Here is a 25,798-nt window from a genome sequence, read left to right on the forward strand (position 1 = left end):
TTTCGGACCATAAAATAACAACAATAAACCCTCTGGGAGAAAGAAATCCAGAGAAAATGCAGATGTTATATCATTCCCCAAATTTCTTTACACTGTTGTTAATAAAGCTTATATTTAAAAATAGTATTCCTGCTATTCATTTAAAAGTGTTTTCTTTAAAATTTCAGGTGTATTGTTTTAAAACATCGGCATCCACTTTGCCATTCTGGACACGTGCGCCAGTTCATAAAATTTTTTATTTTGTGAATACTTGCCACTTTGTTCTTTGTCACTTCCCTCAATTGAAATCTCTAATTTTGAGCCATATAACACAATACTGCTTGAAACCTCTTTATCTTTACCATGTTTATGAAGGTCAGGACATGGTATTGTTTGTTTTCTCTTATGAAGACATCGAGACATAAAAAGCAGCAAGGTTACAAGACTGGACATTTCATGTAGACTCTAAATGCCTTTACTGTATCTTTGTAACTCTTAGGATGATGTCATATAACCCCCAAACATGCTCTTATTACATTCAAACTCTCAAACTGTGTATCATGTTTTTGTATATAAAAAAAATTGTGGGAAAAAAAAAAACACATGCATTTTGTTGTTTGTCCTTGTTATCCCGATTACTAACTGACCTGAGCAAGACTGACGCCAAATATTAACAAGTTAAATTTTATTAGCAGCTGAGCTCGCTGCCATTAAAACAGATTTTTTTAAAAAGTCACCAATTAACCATAACATGCATGTCTTTGGACGGTGGGAGGAAACCCGCAACCTTCTTGTTGTGAGGCACCAGCGCTAACCACCATGCCGCTACTCTGCCAACTTTTTAACACGAGATACAAAATGGACATTCGCATTGAAATACAAGGAAGAGCACTGCATTGCACTGTGGCCCCTGCTTGTCTTCTCTTTGCAGTGTGAATCCCAATTAGTTTGCAAAAAAGGTTCATTTCCATCGATCCCTTTCTATTGTCGTTTTTTTATGGCTGGCTTCACTTTTCAGTTTAGTGAGGCTGTATTGCTAAGTTCACCGTGCACATGATACTTTATTAAATACACCACTCAGTTATTTCCTGAAATGATAAAATTAAGTCTTTCTGGGATGTTAGGAAGAATTGGCAAAAGCCTTCTACTCAGATTATACCCAGAAAACCACTGAGTCTCTGCTTGAGTTACAGAAGGGCATGATAGAGATGTGCTGGCCCAGAACAAAAAGTGGGACAGCACATCTCTATTGCAATTAGCCTCAGTATGACACTGCAATTAGTTGGCCTCAAAACAGACATTCATGTTGCCCAAAGACAGAATTCTGATGAGCTCAGAATGAAACATCTCAATTTATATTAACAGAGATGTAGTAGGACCAGTAGTACCCTTGTTCAATATATTGATATATATTATTTTTGATGGCTGTGATAAAGGGTTTAATAAAGCAAGGGAGTGCAGAAAGGTAACTGTAGTATCTGGTGCTTGTATCTGAAAGAGGTTCCCAAAGAACGCAATGATCATAAACATCCTGTTCTCATACATAATACGCTCATTTTTTAATGTGCGCACCCTCAATTTTATTACTAAAATCCCCTCCGGCCATAATCTTCCAACTCAAAGTGAAAATCTATAACTTAAATTTAGAGCGACTCTCAGTTTTCAAACTGTTCAACAACCAAATCTCCTCAAAAATGTTTTCAAGTTTTAGCCCCAAAATCCTACTGTGTGTGTGTCTGTAAAACAGACGCATACACACACATTCCCCGATGTTAATGGACTTTCCTGGGTAGGGTGGGAAGGCAGTTTTGTTCCTGGCATGCTGTCCGAGGTCTCAGCTGTAATGCACGTCCGTTGTTTAATTGGAAAATGGTGGATATCAATCATGAGTCTAATATTCTCTGAGGTAACAAAAAGTGTGATTATCAGATGGTTTGTTTTGCCCATGTGGCGCTCTTCATATTGCCTTCATTCCACTCCTGAAATGACAGACTGTCCTTTCAAAAATGAATAAATGTTCAGCAAAGGTTACCGGTGAAAGGAAAAAGGGAAGGTCTGCACAGATGATGAACTCTATTGGTCATAAATGAAAGTATAAATGTGTTTATATGTAGGAGGCGGCTGTAAGGCATTTATGGCATAGTACAGTTCAGACCAGACACTAAATGGAGTATTTCTGTCATTGAAGTCAAGCATTTATTCATTTTCACCCGTGATTGCCATTATTCCTCAGAAAATTTAGTACATTTTGTTCCAGGAAATGTTGCCAGAAAGAATACCTCGTCACAGAAAACATTTGTGCGTGTTTTTTTCCGGCTGCAGAGTCATTACTGGTGTCGTGTGTTTTATCTTGGTTGTTTCCACTCCACTGCTGGGCCTATCTGAGCTGCAGTGATGGAGGAGGGGGGGCGTAATCTGAAGGAGGAAAGGAGGATGTGATGGGGTTTGCAGGAGGGTGTATAAGCAGTAAAAAAAAAATGAGAGGAAAGAGTTTATTGAAGGGGAACAATGGAAAGAAAAGTTAACGCAGACAGATGGAAGGGGCGGGCTGCATAGAGTGGCAAAGATAATTGAATCATGGAAGTATTCATATTTGATAAGGGTGAATGTGCTTCCTGGACCTTTTGACCGTTTGGCTGAGCTTGCGTCATCAGTAGGAGGAGCAGATGTGGACAACTGGTCGTGAGACACAGCAGCATCAACACAGAAAGAGCGAATGGTTATTAGCAGCTGTCTTTTGGAAGTACTAATACGTGGGATCCTGAATAATCACCAAGATGGAGCCATAATGAGCTCCCATGATGGATGAGACCCATTAAGTGACTGTTGGGTTGTGAGATGTTCGAGAAGGCTCAGAAACACTGATCGAACCAGTCAGTACAGATGCACTTCAAACTGATATTATTCCTTCTGGAGGTTAGAAAGACGAAGTGAAATTGGGGGGAAAAAAGCGTTCTGCATATTCAAAAGAATTATTCATGGTGCCGTAATAAATCACTAATAAATTTAATAAGGATATAGGGAATGTGGGCAATATATGTGTAAGAGGATCAATCAATCAAGTTTTACCAACACAGTAGCTGCTTTCAAGTTTTAGTTTTAAAATATATTAATCTTTGTGGATTTGGATCAATGCTATCACAACCAGTGCCGAGAACATATTTATTTAACACCAAATACAGCACATACAGCATCTGGAACTTTGTTCATGTCTTGTCAAAGGTGATCATTGATTTTTCGCAAACAGTTTTTATGTCCCTGTTCTGTGGAAGCTTGTATATAATTCTTTGTTTATATTGGCAGATAGACAGATAGGACTCAGTCTTTATAGGCATTGTGAAGGACTCCAGAAGGACTGAACAAGATGAGTAAGCTGTTATTGACAGATTCGCTACCAATGTTTGGTTGGATTTGGGTAAAAACATTGCAATTATATATTCTTCTCAATCACCTATAAAATAAAATAACTCAAGAAAGCACCTTGTTATTGATGAGCCCATTTTTTCACTTCTGCTGGTGACTTTCTCAGAAGAATTAACAGAGTAAATGTTTCCCTTTCGTTTGAAGAAAGCACTGAAAGGAAAAGGCTGCAGAAGAGGATTCTCTGATTTATTCACTTACAGTTTCACTTGAGAGCCTATGATCAAAAAACACAGACTTCTACCGCGTTTAGAAAAAGTGAGCCTATCTCCAGTGAGGCAACTAGAAACTGAGCAGATGTCTATTCATCTGCCCGTTTCTAAGAGAAAACAAGTCAAGCAATCTATGAGTGTTTTATGTCTGTGTGTGTATTTTTGTGATGGCACACCGACAGAAGCCATGCTGCTTTCTCGCCTGACTTGGCAGGGCTGTCTTCGTGACACACGACTCTCAGTGAGGACAGATGGCAAGGACTTACCCTGCTAAGAAACCCTCCAACACACACACACTGCGATGCGCTGCACAACACGAGAACTTTCTTGGCACCCAGTGACTTGCCTCAGTCCAATAATGAGTCATGCCTAGCGTATGTATTTTTGTCCGTGAATCTGGCTGGAAGTATGTTTTTTTTTTATAAATGACCTGAAGTCAGCAAGTCAAAACAGTGCGTGCTGTTTCTTTGTAGCCACGCATCCCACTACGACTCACTCTGTGACAACAACACAATACATTTGCATTATAGCTGCTACACACATATGTATATACACATAATATACACTGTTATGAGCAGTGGCATCTTGAACTGATGCTTTTGAGGATTCATATTCAACACAGGATTGCATCTGCACGATGTTTTGTGTCACAGCTTGAAAAGCGAATTTCACTCACACACCTGCTTGAGATTTTTTTTTTTCTTCCTATATGCTCTATAAACCATGAGCATATAATATTAGCATCAGACATGGCCTCAAACAATGAAGAGTAATATACTGCTGCCTGTAAAATAGGCAGTGGACCATAAAACATGTCAATGCAATAACTTGCTTTCAATGATTTGCAACTGATCAAAGTGAAGCCAAAGTGAAATGTGTGGGTGGACAATTGGACACAAATGTATGCAGTGTAATAGCGTGGCGCATGAGAGAGACTGCGTAGGTGGACAACAGTTGAATTGGCAAGGTCATGCAGTTGGTGGTGAAATAAACATCTCAGCAATATATACGATATATACATAGAGCTGAAGACCTTTAAATCTGTCCTGGGGGTTATTAATATTCTAGGCTGCAGGACGCGTTCATATGTATGAATCTTACACTAACGCCTTCAGTTGCCCAGACCTCACCACAAAGAAAACCTTTCTCCACCACCAAACATCAAATGACTGAATGTATTTGGAAGACGATATCACATCCCTCCTCTGGCATTAAATAGAAATGTTAGAGTTATGCAAAGGCGCAGATACCATGTTGCACTGCACAAGGCACATTTTTACTGGCCTTCCTTTCACTGATCATCCATCTGTGTGTAGTCTTGCAGAACACTTTCGAGGACTGCACATTAATCATGAGCAGATGTCCGCAGAGTTATTAGACACTAGTGATGGGAAGTTTGGATGTTTTTACTGACTCAGGTCTTTTAATCTTATTCAGTAAAATGAACAAATCTTTTTTCAAGTCATTCTTTCATTTCGTTGATTGGAACCAGTGTGGGGCTGCAGCTGTCATTTGAGTAATGACTGAAAAAGCCCGGCTTTCAAACACTGAAGAGCAACATGGTTTGCTTCACCTCGCATATAATACACAAGTTTAACAAGTTCAACTATTGAGCACCCTTTTGGACCATAGCCCACTGAAGTTGAAATTACTGCTTACTTCATTTGCCGATAGGAGAGCGCTCCCCCTATCATTAAAAAAATCATATTCTATGATGGTTATTCACTGAAGACCCGCAGTCTATGATTTTGTTCCAACGGAAAGGCAAATTAAACATCCATCCCATAGCTACATAGCGAATGTTAGCTTTCACACTAACATCAGATAGCGCTCCTCACCAGTCATAACAGCATTGGTCAGGTCACTGCAGTAACCACGCGGATATTGAACAAAAGATCTGAAACCCGTAGTTGAGTTGTGAAGGAATCATTTATTTCTACACTGAGCCTGAGCAGCAGCCATGTGACAACTGAATGAGAGACTCAGAAGACCCATACTTTTGAATTGTGAACGAATTAGTCACTCCTACGCTGAGAATATATGGCAGAAAGACGCATTCGTGAATGAATCTGAGCCTGTGGTGCACGGACCAGGCAAAAAAAAACCAAATCACTCAATGAGATGGCTTGTTACTCCCAAATCATACAAAAGATTAGTTCAGAAGGAACGAATCATTCATGAATGACACTCCACTATTAGACACACAATGTCAAATACCAATGTAAATAAGTCATGCTATGAACTTTTCAAATTAGAGTAAAAAAATTTTTAATTAGATCAGACAGACATTTCAATCACAGAAAACAACAGCTCAATCAGATAATGCAAAGACGACAATATTTTGCCATATCTCTAATCTTATGTTGGGCCCTTTCGGTCTTGAAGCTCTTCCTGGTTCTTTCTTTCTTGCTATCTTTACAGCCAAGATCTCCAAAAGATGCAGATCTGTCCAAGAAACATTGGTTTTTCAGTGGTTCAGATGCAAACAGGATTTATGTCCGGGTGTCTTCTGTCACATACACAGTAGCAGAAGTACAAATTCTTGGTGGAACACTTTTGAAGAACAAAAATGATATGAAATGAAAATGCTACCAATTTGCATGTCCAGGAAAAATGAAATCAATTGTAAAAAAAAAAAAAAAAATGCTGTACATCCAAGTGTACGTACTCTAAGCATCATCGGGTTTGTCTGCAGGCGGTCCACATGGTTGGAGCATCTTCTCCATCAGGTTAAAGCGAACACGCGCTTTGCTCTCATTCTCAGAAACAGAGAAGTAGTTGAGCAGGTCAAAGTGTCCCATGTAGGAGCAGTACGAGTCTCTGTGCTGGTTCACCAGCCATTCCCATTTGCTGGTGTCAGCGTGTCCCGTGCCGATATATTTGGACTGCAGATGCTCCAGCTGACTGTGGATGTTGTATCTGTCCGTCATTTTTCCCTGGGGAATGAAAATAAAGATCAAAATGTAACATAAATGTAAAAGTTAATCTATATTTCACACAGAAGTAGAAGTTTTTCAACCCCACGATCAAAGCAACAAAATAAGCATCGACACCTCTGACTCTGCGTCCTCTTCCACCAAACGTGGTTTCTTACCGAGAGAGCAGCTGGTAATGACTGGACGATGAGAGCTTCAGCTGTCGGTGTCTTAGGAATTCAAAAGGTAATAATGTGATCTCAAAGCTGCAATGAGCCACTGTCATCTGCTAACTAACTGGAGAAGGTACCACAGTCGCTTTCTCTCTGTTACTGCAGAAAGTTATCAATGAGGTCTATCCTTAACTCGGATTGTTGTGAAGGAGGCGGCTAATGCTAACGCTGACAATGTGGGAGCAGTAACTGGAAATTGCGTTTTTAATTATTTGTATTTTATTGGAAATGAATTACCAGTGTGTTTGAGTCACTTGTTTGTTTACTTCCCCAATGAAAGCTAATATTTATTTGGGTCCTTGAATGTTTCCTAGTACTACATGGAGGCAGTTAGCATGCTAACAGTGACTGGTGGCTAGCTAGCTTCTTACTGTTATTAGCTAGCTGCTGTTAGCATAAAAGTGTACCTGTTCTTTTAACTAAACATCGGTTTATCTACGATCGTACAGCTTTCGCTTGTAAAGTATACTTACTAGACAATGAGTGTGGAAATTAGCTGATCAGCGAAGGCAGAAGATGTAAATAATATCCAGACTCGACCACACTTCTTCACAAAGTGGCGGAGCGAAGACTTCCTGCGGGTCCCCCTTCAAACTGAGCCCGGTGGAAACAATGACGCAGACTCATGTTGGACTCCGTCTCTGATTTAAAAGTGCAATAACACAAATTGGACCCACAATTTGTTTATCCAATGTTGTATGTGTATAACATTTACATACGTCATTTACATACGTCAATGAAACGAATATAAAACAAGCCTTCAGTTGATTCAGAAAGTTGCTGCACAAATATTAACAGGGACTACAAAAAGCGATCATATGTCTCCTGTGTTAACTTCTTCTCATCAGCACCCAGTAAAATTCAGAATAGAATTTAAAATCCTTCTCTTGATGTACAAAACTCTTAATGGCCACACTCCATCATATCTCAGAGCTCATTGTTCCTTATTGTCCCAGGAGGTCGCTTCACTCTCTACATGGAGGTTTACTTGTGCTTCCTAGAGTCGCCAAGATTAAATCTGGTGGCCGATCTTTCAGCTATCAGGCTCCTCTTCTATGGAACCAACTCCCAGTATCAGTCCGGGGGAGAGAGTCTCCAATAGTTTTCAAGATCAGGCATCAGGCTTAAAACTTTTCTTCATGACAAAGCCTGCAGTCAAAAACTGATTTTCTTTTAGTTGTGCTGCTATAGGCCTGTCGACTGCTGGGGTTGCACTGACGCCTCTCCCTGTCTTTCTGTGACTCTCTCTTCCCCCATGCATGCACATTACAACCCTAACTCTAACTTTGTCTCCTCCTGTAGTCTGTGTTTTGTTGCTCCTGTCCTCTCTCTTCCTGTCCCCATCTTAGAGAATCTGAATCATCTCTGCTCCATGTTCCTGCTGCTTTAAGAGTTCCCTTTAGTTATCATTACACACTACTACTCACTTCCCATTCGTCCACTAACCTCTTCTTCTCCCCTGCTGCTAATATTGGCCAGTGCACATTTAGAACCACCAGGTTGCAATCACTGTATGTTTCTTGTATTTTGTTTGTTTTCTTTTCTCCTGTTCCTGTTCTCTCTGCATCCCTCTACCAAGCCCCCCCCCTCCTCTCCTTCTCTCTCTGCCCCCCTCCCACATCTCTCCCTCTCTCTCTCAGCCCAAGCAGTTGAGGCAGATGGCTGCCCTCCCTCAGCCCGGTTCTGCCTCTTAAAGGAAGTTTTTCCTTCGCCACTGTTGCCTAGTGTTTGTTCTTGGAGGGATATGTCAGCTCTCTAATAACTCCCTGAAGAGTTTGGTCTAGACCTGCTCTATGTGTAAAGTGCCGTGATGTAACTTATGATTTGGCGCTATAAAAACAAATTTGATTTGATTTGATATAAAGTCTTCAGAAAAGTAATTTCTTGTAAAATGTGATCATCTAGTTAGACACAGCAACCCTCATGATGGCACTAGAGTAAACCACAGAGAACAGACTTTATCTTAAAAAGTGACTCTGTGATCTCACATATGTTCACTGTATGGATGGAGTTATGAAATGTTAGTTTGATGCAAAACTAATGTTCAATGCCACATCTGCACACCATGTCACATGTTGAGACTTCCAAAAAAGCCTTTCACAACTTGTCGATTAACCAAGCAGGAATTCAAATCAACAGGCCTCTGATGTTAAGGTGGTATAAACCAGCGGTTGCAACCACATAAACCCCACGTAGGCAAAATGATTGTAACCTTTTGCTTGCTTCACCAACTGGGAACAACAGGAAAGTTATTACTTTTGTTCTCTCTAGAGCCATTAAATTAGCTTTTTACTGTGTTTCTAGATCTTGAGCCAGCAAATTATTGAGGAAAAATTGAATTTTTTTTTTTCTTTACAAGGCAAATAAGAAGATTACCGGAGCATTTGTAAGTTAAGATACATTTGGGAAAAGCAACAAAATTTTCACTTGGCGTCGATAGCACTTTTTCTGTTTGACTATGTCCATGTTGCCATGAAAATAGAGCACAAAAGTGACACGCTGAAAGGTGGACAATAAAGTAAAGATTTATTCGTGATATGGGAGCAATTCAATGTGGTCCACCTTCTTATATGATTATACTAGACATACATAGCTTATTACCTGAAGTACTATGAGGGCTTCTGTTGTTCTTGACTGTTGATTTTCTTTTTAGTTTATTCACATTGTAGAAGGAAACTTGATAACAATACCTGGGTTTGAAGGATGACAGTGATAAATGCACATGGTCCATTTGTCACTCTGCGCCATGAAAATCAACAGAGAAAGCGATTACCATCTCTGATAGCAGAAAGCATTTGGAGTGAGCTCAATGCTGCGTGACAGCCCAGCTGTGACAGAGGCTGATATTATCTGCATTTCAGCACTCAGAGAATTGTGATTGCAGCTTTCCATTCCTTTGTGATTCTGGTGTCACACATTCAGTCTTTATCTGTAAAATCGGAAAAGCAAGAAGTGGTGTGTATTTGTGAGGATGAAACTGGACTGTATCTCCAGGAGGGAAGCTGAATGCATAATTAGGGCAGTGGATAGCTGAAGAGACAGGATTTACATTTGAATGAGAAAAAATGCATGATTATGCGCTTGTCATTAGTTTTCTGATATCCGCTGAGGGAGGACGTATAAAATAGAATGGGGAAGTAAAAGAGGTGCAATCATACGGCCTGTTACTTCATGCTTGTCCTCTCACTTATCTCCATGCCTGCATCTGAGCCTACTCATTATTACACATTTCCTTTATTTTCCAATACACTCCAGTCTGTTGTACTCATTACCCTAATATTCAACAGTTTGCATTACAAGCACTGCATTATAATTATTGGACGCTGTGGAGAATCCAGAAACATTTTAGTTTCTTAGCCAGTTAAGAGTTCTGTATTTTTTTTCTTATTTCAGTTGAAAGGAAAAATTAACTGAATGAGATAAATATCTTTTATGTATGAAGCGCCAAACACCTTTCAGCACCTTTCAGTAGAACTTCCCTCCTTGGGAAACATCCATCTTTTTTTATAATTCAGAGCTCTTCCAAACTTTTCTTTCAAAGCTGTTTTTTGCAAGCTGGGTCTTACATGACATTTAAGGTTAAGATTGACTGCCCAGGAGGAAATGTGCAGAGAATAGTGAATTATTCAGCATCGATTCAAAATGTGTCGTTATGTAATCTTTTGTATTACCTGGGTACGTATCAGTGTAGCTCCACTTGAGCACAATATTGGAGAAAATGTCTCATCATGCTGAAGCATTGTGGAATTTAATGCAATTTTATAACACGCAAAATGTCAAGATACTCTGCCAGACAAGGACTCAGGTTTATTGAATAAATCGAAGGGTTGCACGGACTTCCGTTTAAGTGTGTGCATGTATGTGTAACACATGCACACTGATTTAGTATGAGTTATTTTTCTCTTGTTGTTTTTACAGTTTCTGTCAGAAACTAAGTAGATGCAGTTTTGTCTTAATATGTGATGAAATAACAGTAATTCTAAAAAAATCTGTGAAACTTTGCTTCCACTGCAAGCATGTATTAATAAATTCAAATCAAATAGTGATGGGGGTGTGTGTGTGTGTGGGGGGGGGTAATTATTAAATTTTGACAACCAATCTTTTAGGGAGCAGACCTGGAAATTGCAGAGCAAAGCACTAACAGGAGGAAAGGGTAATGAAATTAGGTGGATGGATAGGAATATTACCTGACTGGGTGGCTTCTGTGCCCCTCAGTCCTACTGAGTGATAGCCTATAAAAACGGAGTCAGCAATACTTCAAGTGATTTAAACCAACAGCCTAAGACAGAACCCATTCCCAAGCACCAGACGTCAGACGAAGATAGAGAGAAGACGTAAAAACAAATGACACCCTGTAGGGTTGTTACATTGTGGCGGCTCACTGGTCAACTTACAATCTGCCTTGCTTTTTTGGTGCCAGTTTTATTGGCGGGTAAAGTAATGGTGGCTATGACAGCTTTCTGCGACTGATGGGCCACTTATTCCACTCATTTGCTTACTGTAACATCAGCTCAGCCTGCATCAGACTGATTTTGTTTTCTGGCTTTACTTCCCAACTCTTCCTGGGACAATTCCTCCACAACAGCTGGGATTCTGTGTATGTTCTACATGTGCGATGAGCCACGCTAGCACCCCCTCGGATGGATGATGAGAGCCAGTTAGCCATTCATCAAGGTGTGAAAAAGCCTGAGGAAACTATTGCTCTATGATAGGCCTGAATGGCTGATGGGTAAAGGCCTACGGGGGCTTAAATCAGATTTGGCATGGCTGTGATCACAGAATCTCACCCATTCATGTTCCCAAACTTTCATGAAGGATTTATATTTATTTGTTCGTTTGTTGTTTAAAAAAAAAAAATCTGCTGACCACCAGCTATGGTCGGAGTAAAACATGCTTGCTGAAGGCAGATTCACCTCAGGCGAAGTTAAAACAAGTTTCTTTGGAGCTCTCAGTGTGAAATGGCAGAACTAAAATTCCAAATTTGGAGTGAATACGAAGTACGTTTCTTGAAATTACGGACACAGTGCCGAATTTTATTATGTTAGCCTTAAGTGCTGTGCAAGTGTGTAAATGCAGCTCCATGACATCCGGTCCATGCCACTTGATGATACTCACCATGACAGGCTTATTGATGATGGCAACTCCAACAGGACATCTTCTGCCTCCTCGAGATACGTGATTTACGGCTGTAAGTCACGGGCATAAATGTCATATTAATTTTGGGCTTTAAATTATTTATTTGAACCATTCTTTTTCCAGGATGGAATGATTATACAACATAAAACGGGTTTGATTCCCGGCCTGAGGCCTTTGTCTGTGGAGTTTGCGTGTTCACCCTGTGCCTGCATGGGTTTCCTCCAGGTACTCAAAGTCCAAAGACATGCATGTCTTGGTCAACTGGTCATTCTAAATTAACTGTAGGCCTGAGTGTCAGTGCTTGTTCATGTATATCTGTAAGTGTTGGGCCTGTGATGGACTGGCGACCTGTCCATGATGGACCCCTCCCTCAGCCGTAACGTTGGCTGGGACTGGCTTCTCATGTTCTAACTCTACAAAATCCGAACATGACACACCCCCCTCCTCAAAAAAAAAAACAACAACAAATGGAATTCACTAATTCAAAGTACTTCATAGAAATGTAGTGAAGCCAAAAGTACAAAGTTTCCAAAAAGTAAATCACTCAAGTAAAGTACAGACCCTCAAAAACTGTATTTAAGTATTAAACTCTATTAGTAAGTATTAAAGTAAATTTACTTTGTTACTGTCCACCACTGATAATCATTCCACTCAGGAAAAAGAACAGTGAAAATAAATCATTAAAAGCCCAAATTTAAAATGACATTCATGCCCATGATCTACATGCATGCTGCAAATACACAATGTAGTTTCTGAGATAATACCGACACTGCAATGGTCACTCAGACGCACACGAGTACACACCCTTTTGAACATGTGGAACCACATTAAAACACACACAGATTGTCCTGGTAGAAAACCTTTGTGTTTCTGGCAAAATCTGAGGTGAGATTCTGTGACCATAGCTTGAACTGTCCTCTGTGTTTGTGAAATGGCCTCCCTGCAATCATGGCAAACGTGTGTGGACAGGCTTCTGCCCATTTTAATGGATTCTTTCACTTCCCCTCTACACCTGGTGGTGTGTAACACCATATGTTGAGCAAAGGGGGCATTGTCAGAGAACTGCCCTTCAGCGGATCTAATCATTAAAGATACATTTCTTTTGAAACACACTGTAAGGAGAAGTGAAGGGTGACAGATGGTTCACTGTAGGTAATGAAGCCCATTGCATAAAGTATAATAGGATTAATTGCTGAGTTGGGAAAACATATGCAGTTCATTACTTGATATTATTTAATCCAATTCTCACTGTCCAGAAAAGGAATCATGGAAATTAATATTGGTTTCTACATTTGTTCAGCAAAGTGGAACAGTGGTTAGCGCTGTGGCGTCACAGCAAGAAAGTCATTGATTTGATTCCCGGACCTGGGGCTTTTCTGTGCAGAGTTTGCATGTTCTCCCTGTGTCTGCGTGGGTTTCCTCCCACAGTCCAAAGACATCATGTTTAGATTAACTGGTGACTCTAAACTGTCCGTAGGTCTGAGTGTGAGTGGTTGTTGGTCTCTGTCTGTCTCTGTGGTGGCCCTGTGATGGACTGGTGACCTGTCCAGGGTGTACCCCGCTCTCGCCCAGATTGTTGTCTTGGATTGGCTCCACCCCCCTCTGATGACACTTACAGATAAGTGTTAGTAAATGAGTGAGTCACTAATCCTTTGATACCAAATTAAAGAACAAACTGGAGACAAACACAGTGCAGGTGATGCTTTATTCACACGGACGAAAAGGCAATCACTGAGAATTAAAATCACGTTTAACTCCATAGACTGCGCACTCATGAAGCATAAAATTCTACCTCGTGTTACAGCATCATTAAGTAAAAGCATTCTCTGTACATTAGATGAAAAGAAATGCTGTTTCATTTGTGATCATCGGTCATGCTGTGCTGTGCCATGCAGCTCAAACTATATTCTAAATACCAAGCGATGTGCCCTGCAAAATGGGGTTTTTTATGATATGAAAAATGCCATCTTTAGTGTCAGAGTGTATGCTGCAGCTAGAGATGGACTGATTTTGCGTCGTTTGGTATGTAGCCTGAAGAGAATAAGCACATTATTTAATTCCAGTTGATACTGATACTTCAAGTTAGTATAAGTTGCACCCTTGAGGCCTAAGGTGTGTACGGAACCAAATATGGGAAAACTCAAAATAACTACTAAATAACATTTCATCTGGTATATGCCAATGCAAGAAAACACATTTGAACAATCCAGGAATATAGACTCTCAAATGCACGGGGCATTTTAATACTTTTATTCATTTTGGCCTAAAATTTATTCCATAGCATGCAAGACGATTATTTTTTTTACAGGACAAGCTTTGTGGCATGAAAATATACTAAATCTTTTGTCACAGTGAAGACTTTGTGCTTGAAATTCAGCATGTGGCCCATTTATGCCCCAAATTCAGCTGCTATGATTGTAGCAAGTCATTTTTCAAAATCTGCGCCGATGAATAACAATATGAAAGAATAACACTATACTTTATATTCCTTTGAAAATGGCAGAATGCAGCAGTATTAATGATAGTTACATGACACATCATTTTTTCAGTCATATCAAACAGAAAACTGCACAAAAAACTGAAACACAAGACAGTTAAATCTGCGAACATTTTGAGATCCACAATTTTTTATACATTTTGGTTCATGATTAATACACATTATTTGGCTATTTTACACATCTTTAGAGGCAGATTCAATATGACAAAATCTAACTTCCTGGTCCACCATCATGATTGGAAATTACTTTCTAACCATTTCCTGATGTCATGTTGATAAATAAAAGCAACACAATACTTACAGTATTTCACACGGTAGATTGCTACAAAATCTTTATAGATCTTTAGCAAAAATACTGGTACATAGAATATAGAGTATAGCTACTGAAAAAGGCAACTGGCAAGTACAGCATACAACACAACATTTAAGCACGAGCATTTCAAAAGATCACAGCAGATGTATAATCATTAAGCACTTTATTGGAGAAGCCACTCCATTTAAACCATACCCGGTGTAGTGGCTGTCAGGTTTTCACACACATTTGTACTATATGCTCTAACAGTGCACTCTGCAAACAGACAGATGTGTCAGCTTTGCTGGTTTAAAGGATCCATATTTCAGCACAAGGATCCATTGTGAGAAACAGAACTGATTTCCCCTCTGTACATTCACAAAATCGTCAAATTCGGCTTAGAAAATATGACGTCCACCTAATAATAAGTGCAGCAAAAATCCACAAAAACATTTTAACTCAGACAAAATAGGAGGAAAGGAAAAGGAAAGGAGAGGGTAGAGGGCAGTAAATGACAACAAAGGATTGAGTGGGTTGTGAAAAGAAAGCTTAGTTGTGCACCATTGGTCTTCCAAATGTCTGAAGCCAGAATGGCGCTGTGCAGATCAATCATCAGAAAACACAATGTCAATAGGTGTAAGGTGTGATCAGGTCAGCCGCTGCTGTAGCCTTGCAGAGGCAGGATGAAAAACAGTCGGAGCTGTAAATGATGTTGAATAGCACATCCTGTCCACTAATGTCCTCATGGCACGAGTGCACCACTCGCTCTTTGAGCTCCCATTGTTGATCCACTATCAGAATAGATCCTGTACTGTTACTCCCTATTAATCCATGTTTCCACACACGTGTGTGAAAGATTACATGAGAAAACAAGAGGAAGAAAAGTGACAGAAGGCAAGTTAGATCAGAAAGCACAAGTTAATTAATTATCTAGATTTTCTACAAAGGGGATAATGAGATCAGACTTAGATCAGTGAGGCAGCTTTTAGAACGGGGCAGAGCAACATATCAGTGGACTGTGAAAGTTGCTTTTACAGAGCTGTCTATGCATGTCTGTCTATACTATACACATTGTCTTCATAGTTAGCTGTCATAAGAACCATAATGACAGTTTGATAGAAATCTTAAGTGTTAGCATTACTGCACGGCAAAGTGCAGTACCTTTTTCAGTTAGGAGGAAATGGTATTGTAATGATTCATGGCCAAAGCCTTGCTCTGCAGTCAAGCTTTCAACGTGCCATTAATGGTCCGTGCAGTTTGAGACTCAGTCGGGTCCTTGTTTGGGATCGTTTGTGTGTACATTCTGTGTGTATGTGTGTGGTCAGAGCCCTGTGGTTATCTGTGTGACCTCTGAGTTGAGATCGTCGTTGGTAACGCCGCCACAACAGTGAGAGTCCACCGACGACCCCTCCAAGGCTAGTCATACCTACAGAGAGTGGGTGAAAGCATGTTTTTGTTCTTCCTGTACATCGGTCCATATAGCAGATGTGAGGCTAAAATCAAAAGATGGGCACCGTAGATGAGCTTAAAGACAGGAAACGTACGGAAAAGTGGAATAACTGATTGTTTTATGGGAGATTATGTGCCATACTCCATGCAGCTGTGGTTGCATGGCAACCTCATGGCTAAGCTAAGTTGCTGATGTGGCTTCATAATTATTATGGTAGCCAGTTGAACTGCCAAAATTGACAACCTTTGACAACCTAAAAGTAAAGCACACAGACATGGACTACCTGTTGATTGGACCTTTCCCCTGTGTTTCCACTGTTGTGTTCGCGCTGTGGCAGCTTGCGGCTAGTGACTCCAGTCCGGGACAAGTTCGGCATCTCCAACACTGAAGGACTTGGGGTGCAGAACTCACGAAAACAACGCTTGAAGTTCTCATCCAGGTAGCCATAAAGGACCGGATTCAGACTACTGCAGGGGGTGAAAACAAGATCATGGTTTAAAGCCAATCTGATTCATTTTCATATTCAGTATCTGGAGAGGTTCCAAAAAAAAAAAAAAAATTCATAAACTCAAGCAAAATTTAAATTGGAAAGGAAATATTCTGTTAATTGTCAGTGTTACTTATTCCTAAGAAATCACTCAACTAAGTTATTGTACCAGACTGTGACTAATTGTTTCAGTATTATAGTGAATATGCTTGCCATGGCTACAGCTGGGTCTGTACCTGTTGGTGTACCCCAGGGCAATGCAGAAGTGCCAGGTGATAGTCTGCAGCGTGGAACTGGGGATGTTGATCAGGGCTGTGATGATGACAAAAATGTGGATGGGCGTCCAGCAGACGATGAAGACGGCAACAACCACCAGGACCATGCGGGTAATCCGACGCAGGTTCCTGTCTTTCTCCTGTGTGTGAGAGAAGCGCTTCAGAGGTCTTGGATAAATAGGGCCTCAAGAAGCACGTTGGATAGTAAAGGAAGAGGTGAAAAAGTGAGGTAGATAAGATTTACGTTGGAAAGAGAAGAGTTGTAAATAAGACAGGAAAGGAAAAGACAAGGTGGAAGAGGAAGAGTGAAACGTGAGAGAAGGGTGGATAAATAAGGAGGAGCGAATAAAGAGGCAGTGACAAGAAAAAAAAGGTTGATTGACGCAAAGGGACGCGATTAAGAAAGTGAAGCAGTGGTTGAAATTCCCACAACCAGATCAATGTTTCATTTGCATGTTTTATTATTCGCTCTGCTTTAAAATGTGTGCACATCTATGTACTGCAGCCAGAGATTATTACATGTTCTGAGATGCTGAGTGGAAAATAATGCTGTTGGCTCATATCACCATAAACTACAATTCATTAAAACAGATCCAGAGCCTTTCAGCTTAAGACCTTTCCTAATTGCTTTTCCACAGAGACCTGAATGGACTGTATTTGCTTAACCATGCTTGAATTTTAAAATTCCTTTACATCTAATTTATTACATTTGGCCTCTAATATTAGAAAAAGCTTAGTATATGAAGTGATATTGGCTCATGTCTATAAAAGAAAAGGAGTTTTTCTGAACCTGGGAGCCCGACAGCATGCGCACACTCTTGAGCCGCAGGATCATGAGTCCGTAGCAGACAGTGATGATGAGGACCGGCATGATGAAGGCAAAGATGAACACGCAGATCTTCAGCAAGGTGTCCCAGTACCAAGATGGGTGGGGAAAAATCAGCTTGCAGTCAACAATATTGGTGGCTGCACAGCACAAAGAGGAGGCAAGCAGAGACTAAAACATTCACACAAACATTTTCTCTGAGGAGTTATATGTCAAACCTTAATCTTTGTGTGCATCCAGCCAAGCAATACTGCTCCTCAGTCGGAGATATTGAACATGATCAATATTCACTCATCTTGCTAACTCAACAACTCAGGAGACAATGTGCGCGCCATTCTTTCACCAGCTATTAGCAATTTAGTTTTTCTGTCGGTCATTTAGTGCCTTTGGGCTTAAGATGCCAACCATGACTCATTTGAGTTCTGCCCATTTGTTGAATGTCACTCCTTATCTCTCTGTCTTCATATCCTGTTGTCTCCTTATTGTTCACATCTCTAATGAAGACACAAAATGCTTCCCAAGACTCTCCTGTTATGTCAGTACTGCTAATGCACAAAACGGTTGTTATAAATGTAACTGCTGTGTTCATGCAGTCCATGTTTATGCCATTTGGGGCCGGCTGCACTTTAATTCCTTTTTGTTCCTTCTACTTTTTTCTTTTCAAGTGTTTTGAGTAGATTGGACCAACATAAATCAACATTCACTGTAGGTTTTGTGGAGCTACACCAAAGACATCTTGAAGCACTGTGCACTCGAAGTTCCAACTTTATCTTGTGACTAAATCTCTCATTATTCTTTCTTCACCAAACAGTTTAATGACACTTCAGCAATATCAGTGACAGTTTCCCTCCATTACTACTAGAAATATACAAAGCTGGCCTGACTGTGGAGCGTGTCCTGTGCAATAATGTTGCCCATCAGTCAGAGACATCGCCTTAATTGGTTCTCTGTCTGTTCAGTTACACAGCAGGTCTCTTCCCGATTGTCTACTTTAAGGAATCCTGCCTCAAAATCTGCAATGGACAGACCTGCATGATTTTGCAGTCTCTTTACTGTTCGTCTTTGTCCCTCTGCAATTGTTGAAACTATCTTTCTACTTCCATCTTTCTAAGAGCCTGAAACCTGAGAGCTAAATGTATCTATTTATTTGTTCAAAGTAAAAGGTTTACCAGGAATAATAATGCACGTATGTGCTCACACTTACGAGTGACAGCAGTGGAGGCCATGAACATGACAGGCAACCCGATGGCTGATGACAGAATCCAGTTACATACATTGACAATCTTGGCATTGCGCGGTGTCCTCAAATCCAGCGCTTTGACTGGGTGGCATACGGCGACATAGCGGTCTATGCTCATGGTGGTAAGCGTGAAGATAGAGGTGAACATGTTGTAGTAGTCGATGGACATCACCATCTTGCACAGGATGTCCCCAAACGGCCAGGTCCCCATCAGGTAGTTGACGCTTTGGAAGGGTAGTGTACTTGTGACCAAGGCGTCGGCCAGAGCAAGATTAAAGATGTAGATGTTGGTGGCTGTCTTCATTTTAGTGTATCTGCACAGAGCATATGGATTCATGATGTGACAACAGACACCAGAGCAGTAATTGTTGACAAAATGAGAGGAAATATCAACGAGATTAATAAAAGAGTGTATTCCGTTCATTTGGTGAGTTTGAAATGTTTTAGTTCATCTTCATACGAGTGTTTCTATTTGTTTCACTTCCAGAAGTGTGCATCACATCTGATTCTGTCGGGTTACACGGAGACATGAAACGGTCTTCAGAGCCTTTTTACCATAATGGGATTAGGTGTTCCTATCAGTTGAAAAAAGTCTGTTTTTTCAAGCTGAAGGAACCATTGAAAAACCTTTTGGATTCTATAAATAATACACTATGACGGTGTTAAATGGGACATTGCATGTAAATATGCAAAAATAAAGTACATTTACAACTGCTTACAACTTACATCACAGCACTTCTTCTTCTTCGTTTGTTATTGTTTCATAGAAAGACTTTAAATCAATCTGCATCCAGCTGCTGCACAGCCCTCCAAATTTACCTTACAACTAGTGAATGCATCTAGGCATTATGGTACAAAAGGAAACAACTTAATACTGCTTTCCGTTCGCCGTATCACAGGAAGACATAGCCTTTAGGAGGTGGTTTAGAAAGAACGGCAGTTTAAAGTTGTAGGTGACTTTGTTTCCTGTAAAGTTGCAAACATGGCCACATAAGGCAGCGTTTTCTGGGACATCAAGTGAATAATTCAAGTTAATTCAGATCCCCTGTGTCAGCTAGGAGCACATTTCGTAATAGCAAATTTCTTGTTTAATCAGTGCTAATGGCTCAGTTAAAGCAGATGCCCAAATGAGGATATATCCCATTTTCTTAAAACTTCTGAACTAACATCGCAGAGGAAAGATTTTCCTCAGACTATTTGCTGACCATGTTCTGCACATTCTTCCAGAACATTTATGATGCGTGAATGTCACATTTCATCATATTTCCGTTAAAAGACAAGATATTCTTAACCTCAAGTAAAACTTAAAATCTGTTACAGCTTTTTGTCCTCTCTATCTCTAATCTGAAGGTTTGCTTCTTTTTTTTTTTTACTTTTGCGTACTCAGGTTGTGAATGAGCTATTGATATCAATGAGACTACTTGAATAAATTAAATATAAATAAATGAAAACATCTAAATGAAACATTTTAAAAAGATGTCATAGATTGTCTCTTACACAATACATCACCAGAAATGTCCACAATTATAGTGGAAAACTGAAAAAAAGAAATGAGGTAGTTCAAAGAGTTGAGAGTACAAACAACAGCAGAAAAAGCATGGCTGTGTGAGCAGAGAGCCAAGTGGATGGAACGCAGACAATTGAAACAGCTGGACTGTTTAGAGCTTTTGTCAGAAAAGAAATATCCTGTGTTTAGAATATGAGAATTAGCTGAGGGTGAAGCTGGATCACATCAAAAAGAGTTATTTATGTTGGACAGATCAATCCATATATATATCTGTATCTATATATAGATACAGATATATATGAATCCGGTCTTGTTTGTGACTAATGCAAATTTCAGTGTTCATGGTGGGAAATGTTGTGAAAATGCTCCTCTTATATTTATGGCTGAAAGTGAAGTGAAGTGAAAGTTCAGCCTGATGTTTGAAGCCAAAATTTGACGTTGGGAAGCTTTACTTTTTAGCCAGGCTGCTTTTGCTTCTCATTATGTGAACTGTGAGAGTGATCTCTTCCTCTCAGTCCACACCATCGTGGGGTAATCAAGCCCAGCAATTAAGCTAGAATTAATCCACCCAGGAATGACAAAATGAAGGCTGTGGGGGAAAAAAAAATCATGCCTACTTTCATTTCATATTTCTTAAACCTTTCAAACTAGGTAATAACTGAAAAAGAAAATTGAAGCAACATTTATTTTCCACTTATAAAATATTAAATATTATATCCATTAACTTAGCATGGCATGGGGACTGGGAACAGTGAGAAACAGCCTGCCTGACTCTTAAAATATTCCCTCCTGTACTTCTAAAGCTCACTAATTAATGTGCAACATTTCAATGGATTGATCCAAATGAACCCCAAAGTGAAAAATCAACAACACATCCTGCGTCTGTCTGAAAAAAACCCAAAGAAGAGCATGAACGCATAAAACAGTCAGTATTTTTTACACTTACATGTATTTTTGAGGGGCTGCTAAACTACAAATGTTGCTGTGAAATGAGTCCCCTCATTTAACTCCCTACTGACACAGACAAATCCCTGCCGTAATGTTATTTAATTAAACTGCACCCACAAAGTGGCAAAGACAAATTGCACCCGCTGGCCTTCACTTTATTAAACCATCAGTCGACAGCCATGATAATTCACTTCTATTTTGCTTTAGCAGTCACTTCAATAATCCCAAATCCTCTTTACAACCAGTGATGACAGTTACTTCATTATTTTCTGATTAACATTGACACTGGCAGACTAGTGTGTTTGTTATTTTGGGCTTTATTTGAACAGGGACAAGACACCTTGTGCCGCCACCTTTCGCTGAGTTCCGCCCTGAACTCGGAGGTAATTTCCAGGATCACTTTATTGACTTTGAGACTGTCTGCAGAGGATAGCTTGCAAATGATAGTTTGTGTTACTCTTGCGTGTTGTAAGTCTGAGGCAACTCTTTCGTACATAACACTGTATGGAGGGGAATGGCATCACCTCATCTAAATTGTTTGAATGAGTTATTTTATTGTTGTTTTTTTTTTGGCTTTCATTTATTTTTTGTCCTTGAGGTTTTGTTACTTTAATCATTCACTCTCAGTATGATTAGATTTCCTTAGAGTCTTGATCACGTTTTTTTTGTCTTTTAAAGTATGCTACTGGTGCATGAATGTGTTGTTACCACTATAGAAGGATTTGGTAATAGAAGCATTTTTGTTAAGATTAAGAAAAGTCTAAACGTCACATTGAGTAAACCTGTCTTCCCTCAACTTGGCCCGAAGCTGTGAGAGCTGAAACATGAATCCATCAATGATACAAAGCAAATTAAAGATGTGCTGAACACTGACGATTTGTTCAGTCAGGAATATAATAGAAGGTAATTAACTAATTGACTAAGAAGAAGAATCTTTTATATTCATTGTACACACACTGAAGTCATTGCACCCACAGCAACGTTACATTTACACTGTATGCTGGGCCCCATATTATCCAAACATGCAAAGCGGTTCCAGAGTTAAGGTGCCACCATTGCTTGGTGCACCTGGAGCAGTTTTTCGGGCGATGGTTCCTTGCCCAAGTGCACCTGGAGGTGGACTTGCACCTCTCCATCCACCAGTCCACATTGGGATGTGAACAGTGACCCTCCGGTTCCCAAGCCATGTTGGGAAATTTGTTATATCGTATTATAACTTCTGGGTGGCGGTGCCTGTGCACAAGATGATGACGATGTTTTCCTCAAAAGAACCACCCATTATTTCATTCATCAAATTTAAAACACTTTTATCAGCATTGTGTTAATTAATTAAGATTAAGTTCCAAATTTGATCATTTCTTGTGAAACTGAACGTGGTAGTACTTAAGAAAGTGTAAAAAAAAAAAAAAAAAAGTTTGACAACAGCAATTATGTGGAAACTACGATCCATGATATAGATCTCCCGCGAATTTCTTTTCCGTGAGAGAATATAATTTTGATAAGAAAACTAGCCCTTTTCGTACCATAATGAGAACGCTGTCTCATTCTAAGTTAGAAAACAGATAATGCATAAAACTGGTCACAACATATCCTGAGTCCTGAGCCTATTAATGAGAGGAAGGGGAAGCCACAGTAAGACCAGACAGAAGTAATCACCTGGAAAGATTGGCTCATCAGTACACTGCTTCTGCGAACACTCAACAAGAGATATTGGAGTCTCTGCCTCTAAACTATCTGGACTTGGTCTTTTTCTGGACGACTGGACTGTGGAGGGCTCAGATGAATTTTCTGTAATGGACCTTAAATTCATCCTTTCACTGAAATCACGTATAAGTCATAGCCTTCTATCAACTTGGGAAGGCGATCTAATGGATTCGTCTGAATTGAATACAAACAAATTGTTAGTCATGGTAAATTATTCCTGAGATGATGAGAAACAGATTTTACAAAATCATAACAAGGGCCCCCGGTCAAAAGAAAGGCTTAGACCTAATCTCTTTGGCTGCACATGAGGATGCATTATTCAAAAAGGCGTCGATACATGTCAATGTCAGCAGTGTTAATGAACTAATTTCACTGTTTATGCATAAAAAGTAGTTGAGCATTTGTTCCTTCAATATTCTATTACAATTTTATAATGTATACTAATTACGATGGACATGGTGGCAAAATTGTAACTGATACAAACCACTCGGCTTTGAATGAAGACTCAAATAACCTTGTAATTATGCTGTATGACAAATTGAGAATCGAATTTTAATCATCTTTAGCCTGGCTTCCAAATAAGCCTCATTTTTTGCTAATAATGTAGAAAAAGACGGTAGTTAGCTTGTTAATTAGTCATTAGTCAATTGAAGGAGAACACTTTTCCTGTTTTGGAGGCTAGCCTCTCCTAAAAGCACTGCATGTCACCTCTGCAAGCAGCTCAATACAGCCCATAGTGGTGTTTCATTGTTAGGTGACATCTTAATGCAGTAGTCCATAAAAGCTAACTGATGTAATTTAGTGCTGACAAGACTTTCACAGGGAAGGCCACTTTTAGGGACGGTCCACGTTTGTATGGAAGTCGAAGGAACTCTTCAAAGTCAAGAATTGAATAGCCTTCTGGCCGTAGTGTTGTGATCTGCGGCGCTATGCTGCTATGGTGTAAGTACAAAAGAAAAAAACCGTCACAGGTGCTCTCTGTGTATTTGCAATAAGACAGATTGCCTCCAGCGTCTCAGTGAGATGAACGCTGGCCCGATTATTTGTTTCTGCAAAGAGAGTCTGAGTCTTGTTTTCTTCGGGTTTGATGAAAGAACACTGAGACAGGGCCTGATGTGAAAACGCATTCTGCGTATCCCCAGTTAATGAAAATGATACACAGCATTGAGCCATACAACTGTGCCTGAATGCTGGTTGGTTGATAAGTATCCTCTTCTTGCACCTGCATGTTCAGCTTTTGCTTCCCCATGGCAACAACACTGATCCTACAGACCTGATTATCATAACACAACATAACATTTATCTTAGGATGTGGTGCACGGATGATCATGTGATGTGACAATGAAAATTTCTGAATTTTAAATCATCAGAAGATAAACATGGCTTACATTTGTTATGGTCCTGTCTTTGCTTTCAGCTGCTTGCTGCTAATGGGTTCAACATTAGCGTCTTTCTGTGTTTTCCTGTTTAATTCAGTTGCCGAAACAACCTCTTCAAATCTCAGTAGTAAATAGTTCAGAGCTATTTAGTAAACACTAACACATAACAAATGAGAAGAAAAACAGATGTGGCTATTAAGTTGTGGGACACAAGAGTCTGTAAACATAAAATTAGATAAATATTTATGTTTATTAGTTTATAGTTGATGCCTGGTTCATTGTTGGCTTTTGCTTTCTTTGATGTTTCACATTGATAATTTTGAAACGCTAACAGACAGGCCGTGTTTTGAAATACCTCTACAAGCTTTGTGTATCTATAGGATATTTTTGACATTCCTATAATTAATCTTGTCACCAGATTCCAACAAGTGTCAAGAGGAAAACTACACACTTAAGGTCAATTGTTTGGAACAGAAGCAGATTAATTTTCATGGCTCGTTTTTTTTTTTTTTTTTTTTTTTTTTTAAAGCTAAACAGAATTCATCATTAGCCAGTAAAGCTGGCCGGTGTACGTTTAGCTTTGTGTATGATTCATGGTCTGCCGCTGGGTGCAGATAAACCATTAAGTCCTGGTTGCAGAAACAGAGGCTGCTCATGTGAACAGACTCTCTCCCTGTGTTGCTGGCTCAAACGAATAACACTGTCCATGCACACTGTCAAGAGCATGATGGATTAGGGTGCTCAGGGGGGTGACTGTGCATGCCTGACTGCTGGGCATGTGTTTCAGAGATTTGTCTCTGTGCTTGTTGCATTGATGTGCTTCGTGTGGTAACATTTTCACTGCAAATGGAAATGTATATAAAGTATGGATATATATCTACATCGTAATAAAGTAGATTGGAACATCAATCTGTGTGTGCAAATAGAAAACAGATATTTTTTTTGGACTGATTCAGCTGATGATGACCGCAGCTGCTGCTGAGGCTCTCACCTCTAAAGAGATCCATTTGAGTTTCATTTAATGTGATTCTAAAGGTACAAATCACTCATACATAATAAAAGCTGGAGTAATTTGTGCTTTATATAATAGCTGAAGTAATAAGATGCTTGATAAGTTATGCATTTCAATTCTGTAGTTTTCATCATATCCTGAGTTTTGTAATTGAATGATTTTTTTTCCTGATGTCTTAATGGTTTGGAGGAGCCTGATTGTGATTTGGATGTGAAAAAAACTGTAAAAGGAACAAGTAAATGAGAAGAAATTAAATACGAGACGAGACAAGACAAAAGTATTTTTG

The 25,798-nt window shown here is 39.7% G+C and overlaps 2 protein-coding genes across 3 annotated transcripts; both read right to left on the minus strand.

Moving 5' to 3' along the window:
* Positions 1–5,862: 5,862 nt before the first annotated feature.
* Positions 5,863–7,367, minus strand: sf3b5 (splicing factor 3b, subunit 5). Of its 2 annotated transcripts, XM_029521533.1 has the most exons (3): positions 7,233–7,367; positions 6,280–6,547; positions 5,863–6,164 (listed from the first exon to the last, which is right to left on the minus strand). In XM_029521533.1, exon 2 carries the CDS (start codon positions 6,539–6,541, stop codon positions 6,281–6,283), a length of 261 nt encoding a protein of 86 aa, XP_029377393.1. In that variant the 5' UTR covers positions 6,542–6,547; positions 7,233–7,367; the 3' UTR covers positions 5,863–6,164; position 6,280. The 2 variants fall into 2 exon arrangements, with proteins under 2 accessions (XP_029377393.1, XP_029377391.1); XM_029521531.1 differs by having other exon boundaries at positions 5,863–6,547.
* An 8,499-nt stretch (positions 7,368–15,866) lies between these two features.
* oprm1 (opioid receptor, mu 1) lies at positions 15,867–19,276 on the minus strand. Its single transcript, XM_029520517.1, has 5 exons — positions 18,921–19,276; positions 17,687–17,862; positions 16,858–17,036; positions 16,418–16,601; positions 15,867–16,110 (listed from the first exon to the last, which is right to left on the minus strand). Exons 1-5 carry the CDS (start codon positions 19,264–19,266, stop codon positions 16,105–16,107), a joined length of 891 nt encoding a protein of 296 aa, XP_029376377.1. The 5' UTR covers positions 19,267–19,276; the 3' UTR covers positions 15,867–16,104.
* Positions 19,277–25,798: the final 6,522 nt, after the last annotated feature.

The sequence above is a fragment of the Echeneis naucrates genome, chromosome 15 (assembly GCF_900963305.1).
Source record: "Echeneis naucrates chromosome 15, fEcheNa1.1, whole genome shotgun sequence".
In the NCBI taxonomy this organism is placed as follows: domain Eukaryota; kingdom Metazoa; phylum Chordata; class Actinopteri; order Carangiformes; family Echeneidae; genus Echeneis; species Echeneis naucrates.